The sequence below is a fragment of the Leucoraja erinacea genome, unplaced genomic scaffold (genome assembly GCF_028641065.1).
Source record: "Leucoraja erinacea ecotype New England unplaced genomic scaffold, Leri_hhj_1 Leri_99S, whole genome shotgun sequence".
Lineage (NCBI taxonomy): Eukaryota > Metazoa > Chordata > Chondrichthyes > Rajiformes > Rajidae > Leucoraja > Leucoraja erinaceus.
Window position 1 is genome coordinate 162,694 of NW_026576949.1, and position 27,307 is coordinate 190,000.

The following is a 27,307-nucleotide window of genomic DNA, read 5'->3' on the forward strand; positions in this document are numbered from 1 at the left end:
TGAACGCGCGCTGGTTTAGAACGTTGACAGCGCGCTGGATTAGTGCCCTCAAATGCCGAGAAAAATACTGCGGATATAAAAAGCCCAAAATGAGCTACTCGCTATAGATAACTTGATATATAGGGTTATATATATGCCCCATTTAATGTAAAAATAAGGTACATACCTTTAATTGTTTGCTTTATAAAACCCTGGGGCTGCGAGATGTTGCGGAATCAGAGAGTAATTTTAAACTATTATAACTATATTATCGAGGCCTATAAAACTAATAATACCTTTTGCGACCGGGTCTTGCAGCGATTTTTCGTTAATCGACCTGGCTGTGGGCAGATTCCCAATGGTGATTCAGGTAGGTTTTGTAACATACCTACATGAAGGGAAAGGGGGTAACTAGAGAGAGAACAGGGCCCCTCAGCAACCAAACCTGCCATCTATATGTGGAGCTACAGTCGGTGGGTTATGTCTTCAATGAGTATTGCTCCTATTTTAACTGTGGGGAAAGATATGAAGATGCGACGGGAAATGCAGATGTTTTGAGACCAACCCATATTATAGTCAAGGAAATGCTGGAGGATAATTTGCAGGTTGAGTCAGTGCAATACTCGCATTCATTCAAGAGGACTAGAATATAAAAGCAGGGATGTAATACTGAGGCTTTAAGGAGCTGGCCAGGCTGCATTTGGAATATTGTGAGCAGTTTTGGGTCTCGTATCTGAGGTGGGATGTGCTGGTGTTGGAGAGGGTCAAGCAGAGGTTCGCAAGAATGATCCTGGGGATGATTGGGTTAATGTATGAGGAGTGTTTGATGGCTCTGGGCCTCTACTCACTGGAGTTTACCGGGGAACATCATTGAAACCTACTGAATAGTGAAAGGCCTGGATAGAGTGGATGTGGAGAGGATGTTTCCACGAGTGGGAGAGTCTAGGACCAGAGTGCACAGCCTCAGAATAAAAGGATGTACCTTTAAAAAGGAGATGAGGAGGAATTTCTCTTGCCAGCGGGTGGTGAATCTGTGGGATTCATTGCCACAGACTGCTGCAGAGGCTGTCAATGAGTATTATGCAAGTGGAGATTGGCAGGTTGTTTATTGATGTGGGTGGCAAACGTTACAGGGAGAAGGCAGGAGAATGGTGTTGAGAGGGAAATTTAGATCAGCCATGATTGAATGGCGGAGTAGACGATGAGCCTAGTTCTGCTCCTATGACTTATGAACTTATGAACCTTGCAGAGTCTTTGGGGAGCAGCAGTAGAGCTGCACGTCACAGCACCAGAGACCTGGGTTTGATCCTGACTACGGATGCTGTCTGTGTGGAGTTTGCATGTACTCCCTGTGACGGATGTTCCGGTTTACTCCCACACCCCAAGACCTCCAAGTTTGTCGGTTAATTGGCCTCTGTAAAATGTTCCCAATGTTGATATACGAAAGTGGGATAGCATAGAACGAGTGTGAATGGGTGATTGATGGTCAGCATGCACTTGTTGGGCCGAATGGCCTGTTTCCATGCTGTATGTCTGAACCAATCCAAACTAATCTTTGAGGTTCAGTAACTGAATTGTGGTTCCTCAGCTGCTGAGGCACAATTTCAAGGTGCTGTAGCGTTTCTGTGCCTGGAGAGATGGTCCCCATTGACCCTTTGTTCTTCCTTTGTGCAGGAGCTCCAGGAGCAGTTGAAATCAACTCCTTTTCGGGACTTGGTGATCCGGGGGAAGGAGTTGTGTGGGGCGCTCATTACCTCACTTATAAATAGATACATAGGAGACAATGCTTCAGTCGACGCCATCAGTAAACACCTGAGAGAAACCTGCCCCATGCTGTACAGCAACGACGATGCTCTTTGCTCCAAGGTACGTGGTGGGCTCGGGATTACGGGACATGCATGGAAGAGAGTCAGGGTCGTGGGTCAGGGTGATGATCATGGTGCTGGGAAGATCCAGTGTCAGAGGAAAGTCGCTGTACATGTTGGTTCAGTTCATTTATCATTTCCCAAAAGCTAGATCTGTGCTCTCCAAGAACGCCTCGTTCAAATGCAGAATGTTACAGATGACACCACGACATGCTGCAATTGAAGAAACTGGAGGCACAGTGACATGTTGTCTGACCCTTACCCACACTCAATCCATCCATTAACAGAGTCGCATGGAGATACAGCATGAAAACGCCCATGTGGGCCTGTAGCCAACCCATACCAGAATCCCTCTCCTCATCAAAACAACCATTGGCCGATTTCCCCCCCCTACTCTCAGCCAGACCATTAAAAGACCCTGTCCACCATCAGCAGAACTATTAACAGACTCCATGGCCTCAGGCCAAATGTTAATAACAATGAATAACTCACTGCTGAATACCTAGCTTCTAGACTTGAGACAGTGAGTGGCCTCTCCTCCTGGGCACCCAGCCTGGTTAGCATCAGCCCTGTATTTGCCCTTTCAAGATCTGACAGAATGTAGTGTATTTCAATGACATCTCGTTTTTCTAGACTCAGGTGAATTAAGACCCAGTCTGCACAAATTCTTCAAAAACCTAACCTCTGCCACCTCCCCATCCTCCCCAAATCAGAGTCAATTTGATGAACCTACACCTGTACCTGTCTCTTTCAAATATATCCTTCCTTCGCTTGCGAGACCTGAATTGTGATCTCGCCAGGTGTGTATAATTGGAACAAGATGTTTCTTATGTTGTGCTCAAGTCTTCCTACCAATAATTTTTGCTTCCTAATTGCTTCATGTACATGAAATTATACAACTTTTATATTTAAACAAAGATATCCATATCCTAAAGAACATTAGCATCTTTCAATGTCTTAACAGTCAAAAGATATTCAGCAATTTCACTTTTTCTGCAAAAGCAGATGATACAAAGGTGAGTGGTTTTGCAGATAGTGAAGATGGTTGGGAACGATTGCTGCAGGATCTGAATCGATTGGCTAGATGGGCGGAGGAATGGTTGATGAAGTTTAACACGGAGAATTGGGAGGTGTTGCATTTTGCGACGTCGAACAAGGGGAGAACCTACACAGTAAATGGTAAGCCTCTGGGTAGTGTTGTAGCAGAGGATCTGGGAGTACAGGTGCATGGTTCCTTGAAGGTGGAGTCGCAGGTAGATACGGTGGTCAAGAGTGTTTTATTGTCGTATGTCTGGTTTGTGGGGGAGGGGGATGTGGAGGTAGGGTAGTGTGGGGAGGAGTGGGTGTGTGGGTGGGTGGGAGGCATGTGGGGGTAGGGGAGGGGTGTGTGTGGGGGGGGGGGGGGTGTGTGTGGGGGGGGGGGTAGGGGGGGTGTGGGAGGGGGTGTGTGTGGGCTCAGCGGCTCCCGGTCCCGGCTCCGCACTCACTCAACGGCTCCCAGCCCCGACCTCACTCAGTGGCCCCGTCCCCGGCTCCCGCTGCACAGAGCGGCACTCGGTCCCAGCCCTGGCCGCACTCAGCGGCTCCCGGCCCTGGCACCAGCCTCGCTCAACGGCTCCCGGCCCCGGCTGCACTCAGCGGCTCCTGGCCCCGGCTCCAGCCTCACTCAACGGCTCCCAGCCCTGGCCCCACTCAACGGCTCCCGGCCCTGGCCCCACTCAGTGGCTCCCAGCCCCGGCTCCAGCCTTGCTCAACGGCTCCTGGCCCTGGCCCCACTCAGCGGCTCCCGGCCCCGGCTCCAGCCTCACTCAACGGCTCCCGGCTTGTGGTGGTAGTGGTCTCCGCCGCCCGTGGACACAGACCCCCGTCCGGCAGCGGGGCACAGCCCCCGTCCACACTCTGCTCACTCCGCTCCTTCAGCTTTATGCTCGCCGCTGGTGAGTGACAGCGGGTGCCGGAAGAGGAGTCGCCGTCCCGGCGAATTACAGGAGAGAAGACCAATAACTTTTGTAATATTTCACCGGTCGGAACAAAATTTGGTGCACTTGCAGCACAGGAGAATGGCAAGTAAGGTGGCAAAAAGTCGTAGCGCCATCGGGTACCGTTTTTGCGCAAATGTAAAAACAACGCAAACTGGAAGAGGACAAGATAAGAGTTTTAGTTAAAGATAGATGGATAGATAAGGATAAATGGATAGATAAGGATAGATAGATAGATAGATAGATAGATAGTTAGATAGATAGTCTGTCTGCCTGTCTCCCTGTCTCTTTTTTGTAGGTCAGAGCTTATTTGTTGTTGTGTTTAATAGCCTGATGGCTGAAGGGAAGAAGCTGTTCCTGAACCTGGATGTTACAGTTTTCAGGCTCCTGTACCTTCTTCCCGATGGCAATGGTGAAATGAGCGTGAGGCCAGGATGGTGTGGGGCTTTGATGATGTTGGCTGCATTTTTGACTCAGCGATTCCGATAAATCTCTTTGATGGTGGGGCGGTCAGAGCCAGTGATGGAAATTTTGCATTATTTTCCGCTCCTGGATGTTCAAGTTGCCGAACCAGGCCATGATGCAACCAGTCAGTATGCTCTCTACTGTGCACCTGTAGATGTTCAAGAGAATCTTCTTTGACATACCGAATCTCTAATCTTCTCAGCAGGTAGAGGCACTATTGTGCTTCCGTTATAATTACATCAGTGTGCTGGGTCCAGGAAAGATCTTGCACACCCAGGAATTTGATGTTTTTGACTCAAAAAGACCTTTGGCATTTTAGCATTCATCAGTCAAAGTATTGAGTATAGAAGTTGGGAGGTCATGTTGCAGTTGTTTAAGACATTGGTGAAACCGCATTTAGAATATTGTGTTCAGTTCTGGCCACCATGTTATAGGAAAGATATTGTCAAGCTTGAAAGGGTACAGAGAAGATTTACGAGGATGTTGCCAGGGCTAGAGGGTGTGAGCTATAGGGTGAGGTCGTGTTGGCTGGGTCTCTATTCCATGGAGCACAGGAGGATGAGGGGAGATCTTATAGCGGTATACAAAATCATGAGAGGAATAGATCGGGTAGATGCACAGTCTTTTGCCCAGAGTAGGGGAATCGAAGACCAGAGGACATAGGTTCAAGGTGAAAGGGAAAAGATTTAATAGGAATGTGAGGGGTAACTTTTTCACATAAAGTCATGGTGGTGGATGTATGGAACAAGCTGCCAGAGGAGGTAGTTGAGGCTGGGACTATCCCATTGTTTAAGAAACAGTTAGATAGGCACATGGATAGGACAGGTTTGGAGGGATATGGAGCAAGCGTTGGCAGGTGGGACTAGTGTAGCTGGGACATTGTTGGCCGGTGTGGGCGAGTTGGGCCGAAGGGCCTGTTTCCACACTGTATCACTCTGTGACTATGTTTTTACCCTGTGTTACCCTTTTGGTCTCATCCTTCACTTTACCTGTCTGTATTTCCTTGTAACTCCTGAATCTACTTCACAATCCTCACAACCTGCATAACCATCAAGATGTGAACCATTAGCAACCCTAATCTGGTCGTCCAAATCATGGAAGTGGATTGTTTGCAGCTGGTGCCCCAGCACTGTGGCATGCATTGGTCACGGCCACCCTACTCACTGTGCCCAGTGTCTGCCTACTCAAGCTTCTGTCTGTTAATTAAGACACAAAAACTGCATCTGCTGAAATCTCGAGCAATAAACAAACTGCTGGCGGTCTTTGCAGCGTAATGGACCGATAACGGCTCGGGCAGGACTTGTCAGGCTGAATCGAATCATAGTCTGTTCATTTTCCTGACCTGCTCACTTATCCGGCACTATTCTGTGTCTTAACTAATCGTTGCTCCTTGCCAGTTTATTAACTGTGATGCTGTATGTTCTAATTATGAAATAAAATCTGTGTGGCCTTGAATCGAAGTCCAAATGTACCCCATTTTTAGCCCTGACCCCTTCGACATATTGATCATTTCTGCTTAAAATTAAATAAATGTGAGAATCTTCTCAATTTTAATGACAATCTAATTGGTCTGCCGTTTCATGTTTTCCCTGTGCCCTTTTCATAAGTATTGAGATTACTTCTATGACTTTCCAATTTGTGGAACAGTTATGGAATATAGAGAATGTTATCAAATGCTCTGGTTGTCATCTTCCACTTTTCAAAAATATGGCAAGCAAGTCATTAAATCCTGAGGAATTTATCATTCTGTAATCCTACTAATTTGTCCAATACTTTTTTGTTAATTAACACCAGGCAAATGAGCTGCTACAGAGTGCACGGCAGATTCAGAATAAAGTGGAGAAAGAGAAGGCCTTGAGAGAGTCTTTGCGACTATATCAAGAGATTGGACACCAGGTTGACCTTTCCAATGTGTGCGCACAGTTTAGACAAGGTGAGAGCCATGGGGAGGTGGACCCTTGACCGAAGCCCACAAGAGTCTCAACATTTGCAATTAATTGTGTTTGGTCTGTCTTTCCAGTACGTTATTACGAAGCTGTGGCTGAACTGAGCCTGAGTGCGGCTGAAAAGAAAGATCCACAGGGACTGGGGCTTCATTATTACAAGAATGGAGAGCCTGATGAAGATCCCGTGGGACAGCAAGCCTTCCAGGAGAGGTTTGTGCAACTGCTTCATAGCGGAGATCTGTAAATATTTAACCACCAAGCTGGTGAGGACATGCCTGATCAGGAACCTGGCCCCTTGCCTTGCCCAGGCTATGAAGCGCTTACTCTCCCTGTTTCAACTCATATGCTGGGGATGGGAAGTAGGTCAGCTGGAGAAATGATTGTGAAGGCAGAGGTTAGGTCATAAAAGTCATGGATACAAGAGGCATTACGGTGAGGTGAACACGGTGGGATTGATGGTGCAAGTTGATACAGGGAGTGTTACAGACTAGGCTGATGAAACTACATACTCCAGCCTTGGAATATGCCTACAGAGATTGGGCTGAGAGAAAAACTGGACTGGCAGCTCACCGTTCCAGGGTATAGATCTCGGACACGATAGAGGGATTTAAAAAGGGTGGGGGTGCTGTATCAGTGATTAGACAGAATATCATGGCTGCACCAAGAGACAACATTTTGGAGGGCTCATTCAGTGAGGCCATATGTGTGGAACTCAGGAATAAGAAAGGAATAAGCAATCACAATGATCACAGGACTCCCAAATCCAAGGAGCAGATAGAGGAACATATGTCAGCAGGTTATGGAAACTTGTACAAGCAGCATTGTTGCAGTGATTTTAACTTCCCCAATATTGACTGGGGCTCTTTTTGTGCAGTGGGTCTAGATGGGGCAGCATTTGTTATGTGCTTACAGGAGGGTGTGACCCAGCATGTAGATAGTATAATGAGAGACAGGCCGTAGATACCTGGTATTGGGGAATGCATCTGGCTAGATGAGCAGTGGGGAGCATTTTGATAACAGTGACCATCATTCCATGTTTTGGGAAAATGACGATCCTTGTTTTATTGTGGTAAATTGGAGGAAGGCTATGAACCAGCACCTATGCACAGTAGATTGGAGTTGGCTGTTTGGGGCTACATGTGGAATTTGTTTCGAATCAAGCTGGTGAGTGTTCAGGACTGGCATATTCCTGAAAGATAAGAATGGCAAGGTTCAGGAATTGTGGATGACAAATCAGAAGTCAGTTTAGTGGAAAAAGGAAGCATGTGTAAGGAATATTGCTTACATACGAAGATGAAAATTAGCTACTGGCTATAATCTTGCATATTTACATGTAAATGTTTATTAATATGCACTGTCCCTGTTTAAAAAAATAAAAATAAATAAACAATAAAAAATAAGTAAATAAGAAGGAAGAGGGAGCATATAAACAACAAAGGAGAGCGAAATGGAGGAGGGGTATGTTGATATTTTGAGGCATGTTGATATTAGTAAGCAGGTGCTTGTTAACTTGAAAAGCTTAAAGGTGGGTAAGTCCCGAGGGCCTGATGGAATCTATCCTAGCATCTTGAGGGAAAAGGGAGAGATTGGTAGAGCGTTGGCTGAGACACTTTAGTTTTCTTTACTCGGTATTGAAGGTAGAGGTAAAATCCATATATACAACATCTACAGTGCTACCTTTTCGTCACATCCTCAAAAACTCAACCAGATACATAAGACATGACCTCCCAGGTATAAACCATGGTGACTATCCCTAATCAGCACTTGTCCATCTAAGTGCATGTATATCCTATCTTACAGAATACTCTCCAGTAACTTTCTGACTATAGATGTTAAGCTCACTGGCCTGTAGTTCCCAGCCTTTTCCCTACAGCCCATGAATAGAGACACAAGATTTTCCTCCGTCCAGTTTTCCAGCATCTCGACTGTATTTAACGTCAACTCATAAATCACGAGAGGAACTCGTGCAATTTCCTCTCTAGTTTCCCACAGTGACCTTGGATATATCTGATCAGGCCCGGGAGATTTGTCTATCTTCATACATGTCAGGTTCTTCAGCACGTCTGCGACTAATACTGACTGCACTCAAGACACTTCCAGTGACTACTTTGATTCCCCTGTCCCCTTGTCTCTCTCCATGCTAAAAACTCAGGAGAAATACTTGTTGAAGACCTTGCCCATCTCCTGTGGCTCCACACAGAATTGACTGCTTTGATTCCTGAGGGGTCCCACTCTCTCTCTGTTTACCCTTTTTCCCTTTATGTGCTTAAAAATCCTCTTGTGATTATCCTTAATGCTATCCCCATCCCCTTTTTGCCCTTCTGCTTTCCTTTTTTAGCTTACTCCTTAGTTCCTGACACTCCTTTAACGATACACTTAATCCTAGCTGCCTATACCTGCCCCCTGCCTCCTTCAACTTCTTGACCAAAGCCTCAATTTTTCTTGTCATCGAGGCTTCCTACGTGTGCCTGCCTTGCCCTTCATTCAAACAGGAACATAGAAACATAGAAAATAGGTGCAGGAGTAGGCCATTCGGCCCTTCGAGCCTGCACCACCATTCAATATGATCATGGCTGATCATCCAACTCCGTATCCTGTACCTGCCTTCTCTCCATACCCCCTGATCCCCTTAGCCACAAGGGCCACATCTAACTCCCTCTTAAATATAGCCAATGAACTGGCCTCAACTACCTTCTGTGGCAGAGAATTCCACAGATTCACCACTGAAACATGTTTTTCTCATCTCGGTTCTAAAGGATTTCCCCCTTATCCTTAAACTGTGACCCCTTGTTCTGGATTCGGAACGTGCATGTCCTGAACTTTTAAACAATATTAAAAACATCCCACTTTCTTGACATTCCTTTCCCATGGAACAACCTACTGCAATCAACTTGGGTGAGTTCCTGTCTCGAACCCTCAAAGTTGCCCTCGCCCCAATTTGTAATTTTAACACGTGGGCCATCTCTATCCCTATCCATAACTGTCTTAAGTATCATAGAACAGTAGAGGTCACTGGTTCCAAACTGCTTATTCACGAACATTTCATCCACTTGTCCCTCTCAATTTCCCAAGACTAGATCAACCTCTCCTGTGTGGGGCCCTCAACATATTGCCGGAGGAAACATTCCTAAACACATTTGACAAATTCCATCTCACCTAAACATTTCACACTTTGACATTCCCAGTCAATGTTGGGAAAATTAAAATCCCCACAACGGCAACTTTATTTGACCTGCAGCTGCCTGCAACCGCCTGGCATATTTGCTGTTCTCATTCCCATGGACTATTTGGAGGTCTATAGTACACCCCCAACAAGGTGATCATCCCTTTCTTGTTCCTCAGCTCCACCCATATAGCCTCACTGGACAAACCATCAGTAATGTCACCCCTGACCACCGCTGAAACATCCTCCATATCCATTAACACAGCCATACTTCCTCTTTTACCCTCACCTCTGTCTCTCCTGAAACACCTATACCTTGGAACATTGAGCTGCCAGTCATGCCCCTCTCTTAACTGGGTTTCCGTAATGGCCACAATGTCCCAATCGCCCGGGCCTATCCATGCCCTAAGTTCATCTGCCTTACGGCTGTGCTCAGCCCGCTTGCATTAATATACATGCAATTTAAACCACCATTCCTTCCTCGCTCCCTGCCCTTCTGCCTATTCTGTCCTCAATACTTTCCATCAACATCCTCCACACCAACTTCTAAACTCTCATCTGCCTTGGTCCGGTATAAGATCCCATCCCCATTGCCAATCTAGTTTAAATCCACCCTTGTAGTACTAGCGAACCTGCCTGCCAGGATATTGGTCCTCCTCCAGTTTATACAGGTCACCTCTGCCCCAGAAGAGATCCCAATGGCCCAAAAATCTGAATCACTGCCCCCCCCCCACCGAACCAACTGTCAGCCACACATTCAGCTCCCCTATCTTTCTATTCTTGCCCTCACTAGCACGAGGTACTGGAAGCAATCCAGAGTTAACTATCCCGGAGGTCCTGCTTTTCAGCCTTTTACCCAATTCCCAAAACTCATGTTACTGAACCTCCTTTATCTTCCTACCTATATTGTTGGTGCCAACATGCAGAATCACTTCTGGCTGCTCTCCCTCACTCTTGAGCTGCTCCGACACTACACACTGGCACCAGGGAGACAGCACATCATCTTGGAGTCTTGACTGTCTGCATGCCTAACTATCGAGTCGCACACCACTATGGCTCTGCCTGATGTCGCTCTTCCCCGTTGAGCCTCAATGCCAAGGTTGGCGTCACAGCCCTGCTTGCTACTCAACCTTTAAGTGTCGTCTGCCCTGGCAGCTCCCAAGAGGGTGTACCTGTTTAAGAGGTCCCCCCCACTGGGGTCTCCTGCACTCCACGTTTAATTCCCTTCCTCGTGGTCACCCACCTCCTCTCTTCCTGTACCTTCAATATGACAACCTCACTGTCCGTCCTGTCCAAGAAGCTTTAATTTTCCTGGATGGTCCTGAGGTCATCCAGCTGCTGCTCCAGTTCCCTAACGCGGTCCTTCAGGAGCTGCACATGGAAACAATTCCCACAGGTGTAGTGGTCAGAGGCACCAGCAGTTTCCTTGACTTCCCACATCTTGCAGGAGACACACTTCAACAACTTGCCTGCCATTACCACTGCAGCCAAATCAATAATTAAATAACACTCACGGAGCTGATTATTATCCTATCTGCTCCATGTCTCAGCCTGCTCATCGATGTCTCTTGAGCCAAAGACTCACATTTTTCAAAGACATTTGGACAGGTAGATGGATAGGAAAGGTTTGGAGAGGTATGGACCAGGGTAGGCAAATGGGAAAAGCTGGATTATCATCCTGGTCAGCGTGAACGAGTTGGCTGAAGATCCTGTTTTTTTGCTGTGCAGATCCATGGCTCAATGTCTGAGTGGACAAACCAATGTTGTTCCTTTGTTTAAGAAGGGCAGCAGAAACACATCAGAAAATTGTCTTACATCAGTTTATTCACATTTTTGTAAAGCATGGCATCATGTCATACAAACTGAGCTTTTTGAGGAGGTGACATTCGATGGAAATGTACGTATAGGAAGGAACTGCTGATGCTGGTTTACACCGAAGATACACACAAAATGCTGGAGTAACTCGGTCTGAAGAAGGGTCTCAACCAAAATGTCACCCATTCCTTCCCTCCAGAGATGCCTGTTCCGCTGAGTTCCTCCAGCATTTTGTGTATATCCTTCGATGGAAATGTACAGATAGGTTTAGGTTTATCATTATTGCCTCTACCTAGATATAATGAAAAACCTTATGTACTATCCAGGTAGATCGTAGCATACATGAGTGTGTAAATACATCCAAGAAATTGTGGGGAGCTGTGGATGGTGTCCAGTCCATCACCCAAACTTCACACTGCCTCGGGAAAGCAACCAATGTAATTAAGGTCCACCTTCACCGTGGTCATTCCATCTTTTCACCTGTCCTGTCTTGCAAAAGATACAAAAACTTGAAAGAACGTGCCACCAGATTCAGCAACAGCTGCTGTTATTGCTGAATGGGTCCTCCCATCAGCTTTGGGATAGTTCTGATCTTCCAACCTGCTTCAGTCCAGCCCTGGCAATTTTTATCCGAACTTTCTCTGTAACTGTACCATTGTAATGCTGTGACACTTTATATTCTGTACTCTTTAATCTTTGCACCACTTGTTGCATTTGATAGCCTGATTGTACCCGCATGTTACTGGATAGCACACAACAAAATGTTCACTCTTCCTCTGTACACGTGACAATAATAAACCAACACATACAGTCGGTGTGAAGGCAGGTGGGATGGCTGGAGATTGCCTTCCTGGTCATTGCAGACAGAGAGCTGAAGCACTGTACTGTTCTACATTGTACTTGTATTTTTCAGGGTGAATTGTTACAAGTGTATCTCAGACACACTGCAGGAATTGGTAAACCAGAGCAAAGCGGCTCCACAGTCTCCCAGTGTTCCCAAACTACCAGGACCTCCAGTTCTATCATCTGATCCCAACATGCTGAGTAACGAGGAGGCCACACAGCATGTGAGTATCTGTTTTGGGTGAATCAGGTGTCTTATTGTGTGATCCTTACACACGCATTGAGGGTAGACATAAGGGTGGAGTAATTTAGCGGGACAGGCAGCATCTCTGGAGAGAGGGAGAAAGAACTACTAGTCTGAAGAAGGGTCTCGACCCGAAACGTCACCCCATCCTTTCTCTCCAGAGATGCTGCCTGGCCCGCTGAATTACCCCAGCTTTTTGTGTCTATCTTTGGCTTAAGTCAGCATCTGAAGTTCCTTCCTACATTCATTGCGGGGTCCTTCCTTGCAAGGGAGTACGTTATTCAGATACAGGTAGATCTGCTATAACTGATAGTTAGGTTACTAAGAAAATCTCCTGTTACAGAAAATAGTGTTATAAAAGCAAGTGTGTCAGTGGGGGGAAAGGGAGATAGGATAAAGAGAACTTCAGTCTCAACAACAAAGATACAAGTACTGAAGGGTAGGTTTAAAACCTGAGAGAGGAGTGGAAACGCCAAGATGGTCAATGTTACATCAGTGGTCAGCGATGAATAGATGTGGAGAGGGTGGTCCAGGGAGTGGTGTGCAGATGGATTGGGAACACTGGAGATGGACAAAAGGCTCCACAGTTAGGGATGAAGGCTCCTGGCCAAAGCAGTGGGAGCAGAGGAATAGATGGTGGGAAGAGATCAGCGTCATGTCCCTCATGTTCATTGATATGGAGCTGAAGTGTGTGCTTCCAGTTGAGTAGGTGCATTGTCTGCTGGTTGGTGCTGAGCTTTGAGCGCTGTTGGGGCTGCAGCCATCCAGGTGAGGAGAACGTTTTGAATCACATGCTCAGTGTGTGATGCAAATGGAGTGTGATGGGTGGTAAGAGGGGAGAATTGAAGTTGGAGTGGATTGGCAAGGACCGTGAGTTTCTCAGTATGAGGTTGGGATGTGTGTTCATGTGGGGCAAGGGCTTTAATCTTCTTTGCTTTCCCCTAGTTTGAACAGATGTTGAAACTTGCACAGTGCTCAACAGATGAACTTTTCAATATTGCCCTATTCAACTGGCTGATCCAGGTGGATCTGACAGACAAGCTTCTGGAGGTAAGGAACTGCAGCAATGTAGAAATTATCTGTGATAGCTCCAGACCATTGATACAGTTTGCCTTCTGCTCAGTGACCAGCCACAGTTATTTACATATGAGTGCTGCTTATGAAGAGGCCCAAAGTGCTGAATAATCCAGACACCATTTTGATCACTCTTTCAGCACATTGGCCGTCATCAGTCAGAGTATTAAGTATAGAAGGTTGGGTGGTCATGCTGTAGTTGTATAAGGCGTTGGTGGGGCCACATTTAGAGTATTGTGTTCAGCTTTGGTCACAGTGTTATAGGAAAAATGTTTAGTTTTAGTTTAGTTGGGAGATACAGCGTGGAAACAGGCTCTTCGGCCCTCTGCCCTCGGCCCTCGGCCCTCGGCCCTCTGCCCTCGGCCCTCGGCCCTTTACCCCTCTGCCCTCGGCCCCTCTGCCCTCTGCCCTCGGCCCTTTGCCCCTCTGCCCTCTGCCTCCACACTGACCAGCAACCCCCACACATTAATACTATTGACAATTTTGCATTTTATACCAAGCCAATTAACCTACAAACCTGTACGTTTTTTGGAGTGCGGGAGGAAACCTAAGATCGTGGAGAAAACCCGCGCAGGTTACGGGGAGAACGTACAAACTCCGTACATACAACACCCGTAGTGAAGATGGAACCCGGGTCTCTGTCACTGTACGGCAATAGTTCCAACGCTGCACCACCATGCCGCGTTGTATCAGACTATCACATTGGTTTTCACCATCTCCCCTGGCAAGGACTCCAGGCACCCATCACTCTGTGTAAAACATTTCCTTTAAACGTTGGCTTACTCACCTTAAAGCTATGCCCTCTCATCTTTGACATTTCCACCCTGGGGGAAAACTTCTGACTGTTTACCCTATCTGTGCAGCAGCAGGGATTCATCAGCTAATAGGCTGGTGAGCCCAACATCATTGGTCGAGAAATTATTAGGATAAGTTCTAAGCACCAGGATTAACCTGCACTTGGAGAGGAAAGGGTATAGTCATGAATAATCAGCATGGATTTGTCAAAGGAAGATCCTTTCTGACTATTTAAACATGTGTCTGAAGAAGGGTCTCGACCTGAAACGTCGCCCATTCCTTCTATCCATAGATGCTGCGTGTCCCGCTGAGTTTCCCCAGCATTTTGTGTCTATCCCACTGCTGATCATTGCTGCTGTTTGACTGATGGGAGAGATAGCTAAGTGAGGGTATTGTGGGCACAACAGTGGGTGGGGAGGAGAAACACTAATATATTTCCAAAATGTTTCAGCTACAAGAAGAGATTGATTTCTCTGAAATGAAGGACATTGAAGGGGCCTGGTTGAGTTATGCAACATGATTGGACTTTTGATAGATAGGATGTTGTATTGAGATGATGTCTAGGGGAGGATGCGGTTAGTGAGGTACAGAGGGAAGGAAAATGCATTGAGCTACGTATCAATTTTGTGTGGCTGTTCTGGGAAGCTTGGACTAATCTTTGTACTGTGGTCTGGATGGGCAGCAAGAGGACGGCTCCATGCTCAGTGTTTGTCACCACTCTTTTGCTACGCAGGTCAATTCTCCGTATCTGGAGCCATATTTAGTTCGGATGGCAAAGCAGGATCAGAACAGAGTTCGCTATATGGATTTATTGTGGAGATATTATGAGAAAAACAGGAATTTCAGCAACGCTGCGCGGATCCTGGCTCGCCTTGCAGACATGCACAGGTAAAGGATGAGGGGATAGTCTGTTCACATTGTAATATTACTGTTCCTTCAAGACTCATTGTAACTGTACCTATCTCCACATTATGCCACCCCCCCCCCCCCTCCCCTCCTTCAGAACTTTTCTAACATCCCAACAGTGTATGGATAATGGTGAAGGTTATCAAACAATACAGCAGCAGCATATAATAGTTGAAAATATTGGCAGAGAAATGGCAGGATAACATAGAAAATAGGTGCAGGAGGAGGCCATTTGGCCCTTCAAGCCAGCACCGCCATTCATTGTGATCATAGCTGATCATCCCCAATCAATAACCCGTGCCTGCCTTCTCCCCATATCCCTTGATTCCACTAGCCCCTAGAGCTCTATCTAACTCTCTTAAATCCATCCAGTGACTTGGCCTCCACTGGGGATAGGTCAGCACTGGTTTCCCTGGGGTGAAGGAGGGGGAGAAGTGACACGATAGAGGTCGATAAAATTATGAGAGGCACAGATAGAGAAGATAATCAGTCAGTTTGCTATTGGAGGGGTGTCTAAAACTGGAGGGTTTAAGGTGACGGAGGAGATTTAAAGGGAATCTGAAGGGTACATTTTGTCACACAGAGTTGTTGGTATCAGGAATTAACTGCTAGAAGATGTGGTGGAGGCAGGAATAGTGGCGCCATGTTAGAGACATCGGGACATGTACCAGGTGAATGTGGAATCAATGTGGCCATGTGGGATTCATATAGTTAGGATGATGGTCAACACAGACTCGATGGGTTGAAGGGTCTGTTTCAATGCTGAGCAACTGGATGGCTCTATGAGCCAGACTAGGTAGAGCAGAAATTGGGGGGAGGAACATTCTTACAACTGGTATAGTAATATACAGAGGAACTATGCAAAATAATACAGATCATTCCATGATGAAAAGTTGGGATGGGCCAATTTGAATGAAATGAGAGCAGTTGTGGGCTGGGTAATTCAGAATCGGAGCTTGCTAGGCAAAATCATATTTTAGTCTAGTTTATTGTCATGTGCAAAGTTGTCCACAGTCTACAGATATTGGATAAAGAGAATAACATTGAGTTGAAGACACAGTTCAGTAAAGTCTGATTACAGACAGAGGGTGTGCATGAGGTAGCTGATAGCTCAGGACCACTCTCTACTTGGTGATAGGATGGTGCAGTTGCCCGATAACAGCTGGGAAAAAACTGTCCCTGAATCTGGAGGTGTGTGTTTTGCCTCTTGCCTGATGGGAAGAGGAAGTGCAGGGGTGAAACTTGTCCTTGATTATGCTGCTGGCCTTGCCAAGGCAGCATGGGGGTGTAAATAGAGTCAATGGAAGGGGGGTTGGTGTGTGTGATGGTCTGGGCTGCGTCCACAACGTTTTGGGTTGAGACCCTTCTTCAAACTGTGAGTCAGGGGAAAGGGAAACTATCTATGTTCAGTTTAAACCAGCATCTGCAGTTCCTTCCTACACATCTCCGGTATCTACCTGGCAAGCTGCAGTTTAAAAAAAAATGGTCAATGCATCTCTCATTCTTTTAAACTCGGTAAAGGCGCATTTTCTCATCACACATGCCGGTTGTTGCAAGTGACTGAATGTGTAGGAAGGAACTGCAGACACTGCTCCACGCCAAAGATACACACAAACTCAGTGGGACAGACAGCATCTCTGGTGAGAAGTTGGGTGAAGTTTCAGGTCGTGATGTCTGAAGAAAAGTGTTGACCCGAAACGTCACCCCATTCCTCCTCTCCAGAGATGCTGCTTGTCCCGCTGAGTTACTCCCGCTTTTTGTGTCTATCCAAGTGACTGAATATTCATTGTGATTTCACGGTACCATTCTGCTGAATGTGAGTGGGTGCTCAGCCGATTGTTGGGGACACTTGGTTTTGGTTTATTATTGTGCAGTGAAATGTTTGGCTTTGCCTGCTATCCACATAGATCAGATATACCATATAATCAGTTCAAACTCAAGTACAATAGAAAGAGCAAAGGGGAAGATACTGAGTGAAGAATATAGTTGTCAGTGTCACCTTGGATATTGATGAACGGATGGGTTCAGGACAATCTGGTTATCTCATGATGATGTTTAGCTAAAGTAGTTTTATTTCATGGGATGCAGTGTGAATTGTTCAAGGCCCTAACCTGTGGTGCTGTTTTTTGTATAAACCAGCTCCGAAATCTCATTGCAACAGAGGATCGAGTACATATCTCGAGCCATCCTTAGTGCGAAAAGCTCCACAGCAACATCATCACAGGCTGCTGATGGCGAGTTCCTGCATGAACTGGAGGAGAAAATGGAGGTGAGAAAATCTGTTGTGGAGTTGCCCACCTATTCCATCATGTTGCCCATGCTAAACCAGTATCTATCGGCGTTCCTATCCAAATACCTGCCCAAATGCAATTTAAACACTGTAACTGCGTTTGCCCCTGTGGCAACTTGTTCAGTATAGTGGCGATCACTTATGTGAAAAAGTTGCCCCTTGTATCTACTTTAGATATTGCCTCTCCCACCTTCAACATAGGTCATGACTCCTCCAAATCAGACTGTGGACAGTCAGTTTCCCTCCACTAACACACTTCACATTACGTCAAGCAGTCCTTGTTCCACTGGCACCATCAACTCTATCTCTGCTACATTGAGGACTGCATCAGGGCTGCCTCCTGCACCAATGCAGAACTTGTTAAAATTTCCTTAAAGGGCCTGTCCCACTTCGGCAACAGCCGAAGATAGACTGTTGCCACATGGTCGCGGAGTGACGCCTGAATTGTTGTGAGCGGTCTCCTCAAGTGTCGTTACTTATTTCTTGTCGCCGTTGGATTTTGAAATGTTCAAAACCTTTTGGGCGACATTGCCAGTCTTCCCCTGTCGTAGGTTGTCGCCAGGATGACGCCAGGTGACATTGGTCGTTGCCGGGTCATGACCTCGGTGAATTCCATTGGCGACAACCTACGTCATCCTCCATCAACTGGCAACAGTTCTGGCTTCAAGAGAAGTATTCAGTTGTCTTCATTTGTCGCCAACAGGGTTGTAGCTTGTTGTATCCACTAGGCGGGTGAGCCGGGCCTTTCTGGTGGGTTCCCAGTCCAAGGCGCGGGTCCATCGATCGGCGGTGGACCTACCGGGTGGGTCCTCCGTCCACAGCGGGCGAGTCCCTGGTCTCCGGCAGGCAGGCAGGCCCAGGTTTCTGAGCGGTTTCTCCTTCCTAAGTCCGCAGTGGGTGAGCTGGACGGCCAAGGCAGATTTTTTACTGAACACTCGCGCTCGGTCTGCCGAGGCTTACTGGATCTCCCAGTTGCTAACCATTTTAACTTCTCTTCCCATTCCCACACTGACCTCTCTGCCATGGGCTGCCTCCATTGCCAAAGGCCACACGCAAACTGGAGGAACAGCATTTCGTATTCCACTTGAGTAGTTTACAACCCAACGTTATGAACACTGAAACATCTATCGTCATCTCACACCTTTGTTTTCATCTCTGGTCTTTATCCGACCATCTGCTGTCCATGACCCTCTCACCTGCTTCCACCTATCACTTGGCAGCCTATGCCTGTCCCGCCTCTCAGCTTTCTTTTCCCCTCTCCCTCTGCCCCCCCCCCCTCCCCCCCACCACATTCAGTCTGAAGAAGGCCCAATGCCACCTATCCATGTCCTCCAGAGATGCTGCCTGACCTGCTGAGTTACTCCAGCATTATGTGTATTTTCTTTGGTTTACAGTTCTATCCGTCATCCTCTGGAGCATCAAAGGCTGAGGGGAAATTGTATAAAACCAAACGAGGCATGGATATTGTAGATAGTTCCAATCATTCCCAGAGTGGAAATGTCAAATAAGGGCATAGCTTTGAGGTATAAGGAAATATGTATAAATGAGGTGTGCAGGGTTTTTTTTAATCCCTATAATGAGAATAAGTAAAACACCGGCACTCACATAGGCTTTCCAAAACGTGATCTCCTCCCCATCACCCGACGTGATGAAAGGTATCTGTAAAGTTAACCCCATTCATTAAGTTGACCCCATTCATTAAATTTACCCCATACATAAAGATAACCCCATTCATAAAGATAACCCCATTCATAAAATAACCCCATTCATAAGGCTAACCCCATTCATAAAGTAACCCCATTCATAAAGTAACCCCATTCATAAAGTAACCCCATTCATAAAGTAGGTATGTTACAAAACCTACCTGAATCGTGGCTGAGCATCTGCCCTACCCCGTGTGCGCGATTTTGGCGCTGTTTAGAGGGGGCGGGTTTAAAACGCGATTTTTACTAGGCTGTTCCAATCGAAAATGTTCTGCCTAGTAAATCATTAACGGAAAATCGCTGAAAGACCCCGTCGCAAAAGGTATTATTAGTTTTTATGGCCTTGTATAATATTTATAGTAGTTTAAAAATCACTCTCTCAACCCGCAACCTCTCGCAGCCCCAGGGTTTTATAAAGCAAACAATTAAAGGTATGTACCTTATTTTTACATTAAATAGGGCTTGTATATAACCCTGTATATAAAGTTTTCTATAGCGAGTAGTTCATTTTGGGCTCTTTATATCCCGCAGTATTTTTCTGGGCACTTGAGGGCACAAATCCAGCGCAATGTGAACGTTCTAAACCAGCGCGTTCACAGGATCCCACTAGAAAGCCGATTTAAATTGACTTTAATTTACAGCAATTGAACACTAAATTCCTTCCATTTGGCCTATAAATTGATGTAAATGAGATTTAAAAATCATGTTTTATTGTGAATTATTTGTGAATATTATTTGGACACTTGGGCTATTTAAAAATGTTACTCATTTATTAAGAAATGGATAGATGTTTAGATCTAGTAATTGAAGTTTGAAATTAGCTCCAATTGGGTAACTAACTAATTATATGCTTAAATTTCAGGTCATCCAAGTAAGATTATTTTATATTTGTTTTAGAATGCTTCAATCTATGATAACTGAAAATTTCATTCAGTTCTCTTAATTTTTAAGAAGGTTATGGGCTTTTGACTGTCCACGATCACAGCTTTTTTGTTATGTCCACAGAAAATTAATAGGGAACAAGATGCTAATTTCCGAGTATGAAAATGGCCATATCTTTTTTATTACTTGAGATATGAAAGTGAATTAGGTGTCAAATTAAACTTATTGTTATGCGTTATCTGATGGGATAAATTGCAGACTTGATTTTTTAAATCTCAAAATTTTGTAACATTGCTACATAAAGTAACCCCATTCATAAGGCTAACCCCATTCATAAAGTGAACTTTAATATAAATGTAACCCCATTAACTATAAATTTAACCCCATTAACTGTAACGTTAACCCCATTAACTGTAACGTTAACCCCATTATTCTCTCCACTGATGCTGCATCATCTACAAAATGCCAAGCATTCGACTTCAGGTCTCCAGCAACTCCCGCTAACATTAGCTAACGTGATACTTTTGCTTCCTGATTTCATTCATTGTTTTTCCTTTGTGTCTCCTCAACATAGATCAGTTTAATTCTTAAGTCTTCACAACCAATTGGTTCATTCGGTCTTTCTCAGCCTCCACCCTATCAGAGGCATGTCCTTAATTCTCTCCCCATCCCCATCTCTGCAGTTCAGGACAATTATTCTCTGACTTTGCCAACTTTTGATTTAAGATCTTCAATGGGAAAGATTAATTCAAATTCTTTTTCCACAGCCACTGTTTTACAGAACTTTGTTTTTCCGCCCACATCTCCAGCATCTAAGGGTTTTGTTTTCCAAGTGGTGGCCCTCTCTTGGTGCATTGCTCTCTTCAGCATTGCACAAGATGTATCACATGAGTTTGCATCGCCACAACTTTTTGGCTGGAGTCACGGTGCTCTCACGCCTGAGCTCTTGGTGACTGCATCTGTTTATTCCCACTACAGTGTCATTTCATCAAAATATGTTTTCTTCTCCTCTTCCATTGCCTACCAGGTAGCCAGGATACAGCTCCAGATCCAGGATACGCTTGCACGCAATTACTCCCAGCACCCCTCTGTGCAGGAGGCCATCTCTCAGCTTGACTCGGAGCTCATGGACATCACCAAGGTCAGCACAGCGGGATGGGCCTGCATTTCACAGGAAATTAATATAGAATAGCTTAGAAATGTCGAGCTTACATAAGGAAGATAGACACAAATGCTGGAGTAACTCAGCGGGACAGGCAGCATCTCTGGAGAGATGGAATGGGTGACGGTTCGGGTCAAGACCCTTCCTCGTGACTGAGAGTCAGGGGAGAGGGAGACCCACAGAGATAAGGAAGTGTGAGGTGTGAAAACAAGACATCAAAAGAGATGTGGATCAAGAAAAATGTAGAATGGATCATTTTTAGCCAGACGAAGGTGACAATGAAGCATGCAGAGAAAACATTTAATCAGGGGAACAGTCAGATTGGTCTGAGAACTAGGAAGGGGGAGGGATGGAGAGAGGGAAAGCAAGTACTACGTGAAGTTAGAGAAGTCAATATTCATACAGCTGGGGTGTAAGCTGCCCAGTTCTAAGGTGTGAGAATTGGAAAAGGGAGTGAGATTTGATTTTGGTTTCAAAGCATTAAATGTGCTCCAGAATATGGTGCCTGAAAAAATTATGAAATCAGATGGAATAACGTTCCAAAATGAGTTGGATAAATGCTGGAAGAAGAAAATTGAAGGGCTATGAGGAAAGGGAGGACTAAGTGGGTCAGCTCTTTAGCTGAAGGCATAGTGAGGTGAATCACTGTGACCTTTGTTGTTGTATAACACTGACATTCTTTTCTGCAGTTGTATGGAGAGTTTGCAGATCACTTCCGTCTCTCTGAGTGTAAACTGGCCATCATACATTGTGCAGGACACTCGGACACCATCCTTGTGCAGGCACTCTGGCAAGAAATTATAGAGAAAGGTGAGTGTGGATAATGTGTATAAAATCATGAGGGGAATAGATAGGGTGAATGCACAGTCTTTTACCCGGAGTAGGGCAATCAAGACACAGGAGACAAAGGTTTAAGGGGAGAGGGGAAAGATTTAATAGGAACCTAATGGGCAACCTTTTCCACAAGCGGGTGGTAGGTATAGAACAATGAACAGTACTGAACAACAGGCTCTTTGGTCCATAAAGTCTTTGCTGAACATGATCCAAGGACCATCTCTTATCTATCCACATAATCTATACACATAATCCACATCTCCCCATTCCCTGCATATCCATTTGCCTATCCAAAGCTGCTGAAATGCCACTATCCCATCTGCCTCAACCACCAACCTTGGCAGGGCGTTCCACTCTCTGTTTAAGGAAGAAGCTGCCAGGGAAGGTAGTTGAGGCAGCTACTATAACAACATTTAATGGACATTTGGACAGGTACATGGATAGGAAAGGCTTTGGAGGGTATTGGCCAATTGTGGACAGTTGGGACTAGCTGAGATGAGGCATCTTGGTCGGCATGGACAAGTTGAGCCAAAGGGACTGTTTCTGTGTTTTATGACTCCCAGGTCTTTCTCATGTCGGGCCTTTTACATATTGAGAAAATGCTCCTGGTAAACTTTACCCTGACGCTAATCTGAATGCAATCCAAGCCCCAAACACCATGGCAGTCACAGTCCATATTTAGAAAGGTCAATGAGACACAAATTGCTGGAGTAACTCAGCGTGGCACAGGGGACTTGAATGTTATAGCTATTACAGAAACATGGCTGAGGGAGGACTAGAACTGGGAGACACAAAATGCTGGAGTAACTCAGTATTTCTGGAGCAACGGAATGGGCGACATTTTGGGTCGAGACCCTTCTTCAGACCCGAATCGGATCTGAAGAAGAAGTCTCGACCCGAAACGTCTCTCCAGAGATGCTGCCTCACCCGCTGAGTTACTCCAGCATTTTGTGTCTCTCAGTTCTAGTCCTCCTTCAGCCATGTTTCTGTAATAGCTATAACATTCAAGTCCCCTGTGCCAATCTTCGACAAGTTCATCTGCCTTAACTGTCAGGCCTCTTGCATTGAAATAAATAGTTCAATCTATCAATTTTCCCTTGCTTCCTGTCAAACAAACATTGACTACAAACCATTTATTGGGACATATATCAGAACTCCAGGAGAAATTTGCTACTCAGTAATACCAGCTACAAGTTATCTGCTCAAGGAGAAGATACCTGCCATTATTAACCAAGACTGACTGCTGTTTGATTACAAAATCATGAGGTTTTCCATGTTATACTCGAACCATGCTGTTGCCCACACTGTAATAATCTAGCCTGTGGTTGGGGGATATTGCAATTGGGCAGTAACCCTGGTCTTGTCAGTGATCCAGTGAATGGATAAAAAGATCTGTCTCGGGGCAGAGGTTTCCTCCTCCTTCCTCAGCCTCCATTTCTCAAAAGAAGACAGCCTTTCTAGGGAGCAGAGTGATGTAACGGGTAAAGATGCTGCCTCATAATACCAGAGACCCGTGTTCAATCCTGACCTCGGGTGCTGTCTGCATGAAATTTGTTCGTTCTCCCTGTGACCACGTGGGTTTCTCTGGTTCCTCCGGTTTCCCACCCACATCCCAAAGATGTGTGGGTCTGTTGGCTAATTGGCTTCTGTAAATTGCCTTTAGTGTGTAGGGAGTGGATGAGAAAGTCGGATAACATAGAACTACTGTGAACGGGTGTTTGGTGGTCAGCGTGGACCCAGTGGGCTGAAGGGCCTGTTTCTATGTTGTATCTTTGAAACGAACAAACCAAATCTCTCCTCGTAACCAACATGCTTAGTATTCGGCAACAGCTTGATGAATCCCTTTACAGTTCCTCAAATGTAATCGCATCCTTCCCCTCTGCTCACTTGCTGCTACCATTGATGTTTTTCCAGAGTTGGGTGACAGCAGGTTGATGAGTTCCATGGATCGGATGCAGACGCTGAGCATGAAGCTTGTGTCTCTGGGAAAGGTTTATGCTGGGACACCACGCTATTTCCCACTTGGTAAGTACAGGTCCATGATTCTGGGTGAGTTCTGTGATTGAATGTTGGGGAGGGAAGGGAAGAGAGTAGTGGCAGCACTTTGCAACTGCTGTAGGAAGCAGATCATGTTCCAATCTCTCCAAAGACACTGTGTGTGGCTCTTGCAGTTGGACATGAAACACGCACACACACACACACGCGCGCGCACACACGCACACACATGCGCGCGTGCACACACACACACACACATGCGCGCGCGCGTGCACACACACACACACACATGCGCGCGTGCACACACACGCACACACACACACACACACACACACACACACATACACACACACACACACCTGGGGCTATGAGTGAGGAGTAGGAAGCTGGTGGTGGAGGCAGGGTATGGTGTGGAGTCATCTCGATGCGTATTAGACTAGTGGTAGGGTGTGACGTGGAGTCATCTCGATGGGTATTTATTTGACTATCTTGTCTTTGCAGAGTTCCTGGTGCAGTATCTGGAACAGCAATCGTGTGTGCTAACCTGGGACACTGGCTTTGTGACGTACACAATGCAGGAAATAGGAATATCCTTACCGAGACTGCTGGAGGTCTACACACAACTCTTCAAGACAAGGGTACGAGCCGTGGAATATTTGGCTGTGTGTGTGCACACGTGCGTGTGTGCTGCAGGCATTAGGATTAGGGGTGTGTGTGTGTGTGGGTGCATATACTGTTCATCTGTATAAATGATTTGAGTGACAATATAATCAACATTAGTAAATTTGCTGATGACACTAAACTTGATGGCATGTGAACAGTGAGGGTGGCAGTCTGGATCAGGTGGGCTAGAGTGCCGAGGAATGGCAGCTGGAGTTTAATTCAGCTTTGACTTGCCAAAATGTAATACCAGTGCACAATTGGCATAGTCAATGGTAGGGCTCTGGAGAGTGTGGTAGAGCAGAGAGACAGGAAAACAGTTACTCAGTTACTTGGGAATGGCAACACAGATAGTCACAGATGGCATTTGGCACGCTTTCTTTCAAAGGTAAAAGTATTGAGTACATGGCATTTGGACAGGTACAGTGCCCTCCATAATGTTTGGGACAAAGACCCATCATTTGTGTAAGAAAGAACTGCAGATGCTGGACCCATCATTTATTCATTTGCCTCTGTACTCCACAATTTGAGATTTGTAATAGAAAAAAATCACATGTGGTTTCAGTGTACATTGTTAGATTTTAATAAAGGCCATTTTTATACATTTTGGTTTCACCATGTAGAAATTACAGCAGTGTTTATACATAGTCCCCCAATTCAGGGCACCATAATGTTTGGGACACAGCAATGTCATGTCAATGAAAGTAGTCATGTTTAGTATTTTGTAATGACTGCTTGAAGTCTGTGATACATGGACATCACCAGTTGCTGGGTGTCTTCTCTGGTGATGCTCTGCCAGGCCTGTGTTGCAGCCATCTATAGCCTATGCTTGTTTTGGGGGCTAGTCCTCTTCAGTTTTCTCTTCAGTATATAAAAGGCATGCTCAATTGGATTCAGATCGAGTGATTGACTTAGCCACTCAAGAATTGACAATATTTTAGCTTTGAAAAACTCCCTTGTTGCTTCAGCAATATGTTTGGGATCATTGTCTTGCAGCCAGCCGATAAGTTTTGAGACATTTGCTTGAACTTGAGCAGCTAGGATGTGGACATTTCAGAATTCATTATGTTACTACCATCAGCAGTTGTATCATCAATGAAGATAAGTGAGCCAGTACCTTCAGCAGCCATACATGCCCAGGCCATAATACCTTGGTCCCATTCTATTCTCCCTGTATATGCTCCCCTTAGGCCAAGTCATTGAAAGGCACAGCATTTCCTTCCATTGCTGCACAGACGATACACAACTCTATCTCCTCTTGATGCCCAAAAACCAATCAAATCTACTTAACCTTACCCGCTGCCTCAAGGATATAAAGTGCTGGATGGCCCAGAACTTCCTCCAACTAAATGAGAGTAAGTCTGAGGTCATCCTTCTCGGCCCCTCGGACTCAATCAAAATGATAGCAGGCAGCCTTGGAAGCCTTACCCCACTACTCAAACCTCACGTCAAAAACCTCGGCGTGATATTTGACTCAGCACTGACATTTTACAATCAAGTCAATGCCGTGGTAAAAGCTAGTTTCTTTCAGCTTCGGACGATAGCTAAAATAAAACAATTCCTCCACTTTGATGACCTCGAAAAGATCATCCACACATTTATCTCCTCCCGCCTAGATTACTGCAACTCTCTTTACACTGGCATCAGCCAATCTTCCCTGTCCCGCCTGCAACTGGTCCAAAACGCCGCAGCGAGACTCCTGACGGGCACCTGAAAAAGGGACCACATCACCCCGATCCTGGCCTCTCTCCACTGGCTCCCTGTGCGATTCCATATACATTTCAAGACCCTCCTCTATGTCTACAAAGCCCTCAATGGGCTTGCCCCCTCCTACATTAAAAGTCTTCTCACCCACCACTCCACCTCCAGGTCCCTCAGATCGGCCGACTTGGGGCTGCTGAATATCCCGCGGTCTAGGCATAAGCTTAGGGGCGACCACGCCTCTGCGGTTGCAGCTCCTAGACTGTGGAACAGCATCCCCCTTCCCATCAGAACTGCCCATCAACTCCTTTAAGTCAAGACTAAAATCTTATCTATACTCCCAAGCCTTTCCTGATGTCCTCTGAGCGAGGGCTACATGTATATATGTATGTAGTTTGTTTGTTTATACTATTCTTATAACAAATGTAAAGTACTTCGGCCAACAAGAGTTTTTTAAATGTACTATATAAATAAATGTGACTTGACTTGACCCCCACCACCGTGTGTCACAGATGAGGTGGTATGTTTTGGATCTTGGGCAGTTCCTTCTCTCCTCCATACTTTGCTCTTGCCATCACTCTGATATAAGTTGATCTTCATCTCATCTGTCCACAAGACCTTTTTCCAGAACTGTGATTGATCTTTTAAGTACTTCTTGGCAAACTATGACCTGGCCATCCTATTTTTGCAGCTAACCAGTTGTTTGCAGTGTAGCCTCTGTATTTCTGTTCATGAAGTCTTCTGCGGACAGTGGTCATTGACAAATCCACACCTGATTCCTGAAGAGTGTTTCTGATCTGTCGGACAGGTGTTTGGGGATTTTTCTTTATTATAGAGATAATTCATCAGCTGTGGAGGTCTTCCTTGGCCTGCCAGTCCCTTTGCGATCGGTAAGCTGAACAGTGCTCTCTTTCTTCTTAATGATATTCCAAACAGTTGATTTTGGTAAGCCTAAGGTTTGACTGATGTCTCGAACAGTTTTATTCTTGTTTCCCAGTTTCATAGT

The 27,307-nt window shown here is 45.7% G+C and overlaps 1 protein-coding gene across 1 annotated transcript in view; it reads left to right on the plus strand.

Moving 5' to 3' along the window:
* nup155 (nucleoporin 155) overlaps positions 1-27,307 on the plus strand; it is a 124,126-nt gene that overhangs the window by 90,428 nt on the left and 6,391 nt on the right. The window contains exons 23-33 of the mRNA XM_055632013.1: positions 1,654-1,845; positions 6,083-6,221; positions 6,309-6,444; positions 12,126-12,279; positions 13,245-13,349; positions 14,902-15,056; positions 17,214-17,343; positions 20,977-21,090; positions 21,801-21,921; positions 23,860-23,970; positions 24,442-24,578. Coding sequence (XP_055487988.1) covers positions 1,654-1,845; positions 6,083-6,221; positions 6,309-6,444; positions 12,126-12,279; positions 13,245-13,349; positions 14,902-15,056; positions 17,214-17,343; positions 20,977-21,090; positions 21,801-21,921; positions 23,860-23,970; positions 24,442-24,578 — 1,494 coding nt within the window. The remainder of the gene's footprint in view (positions 1-1,653; positions 1,846-6,082; positions 6,222-6,308; positions 6,445-12,125; positions 12,280-13,244; positions 13,350-14,901; positions 15,057-17,213; positions 17,344-20,976; positions 21,091-21,800; positions 21,922-23,859; positions 23,971-24,441; positions 24,579-27,307) is intronic.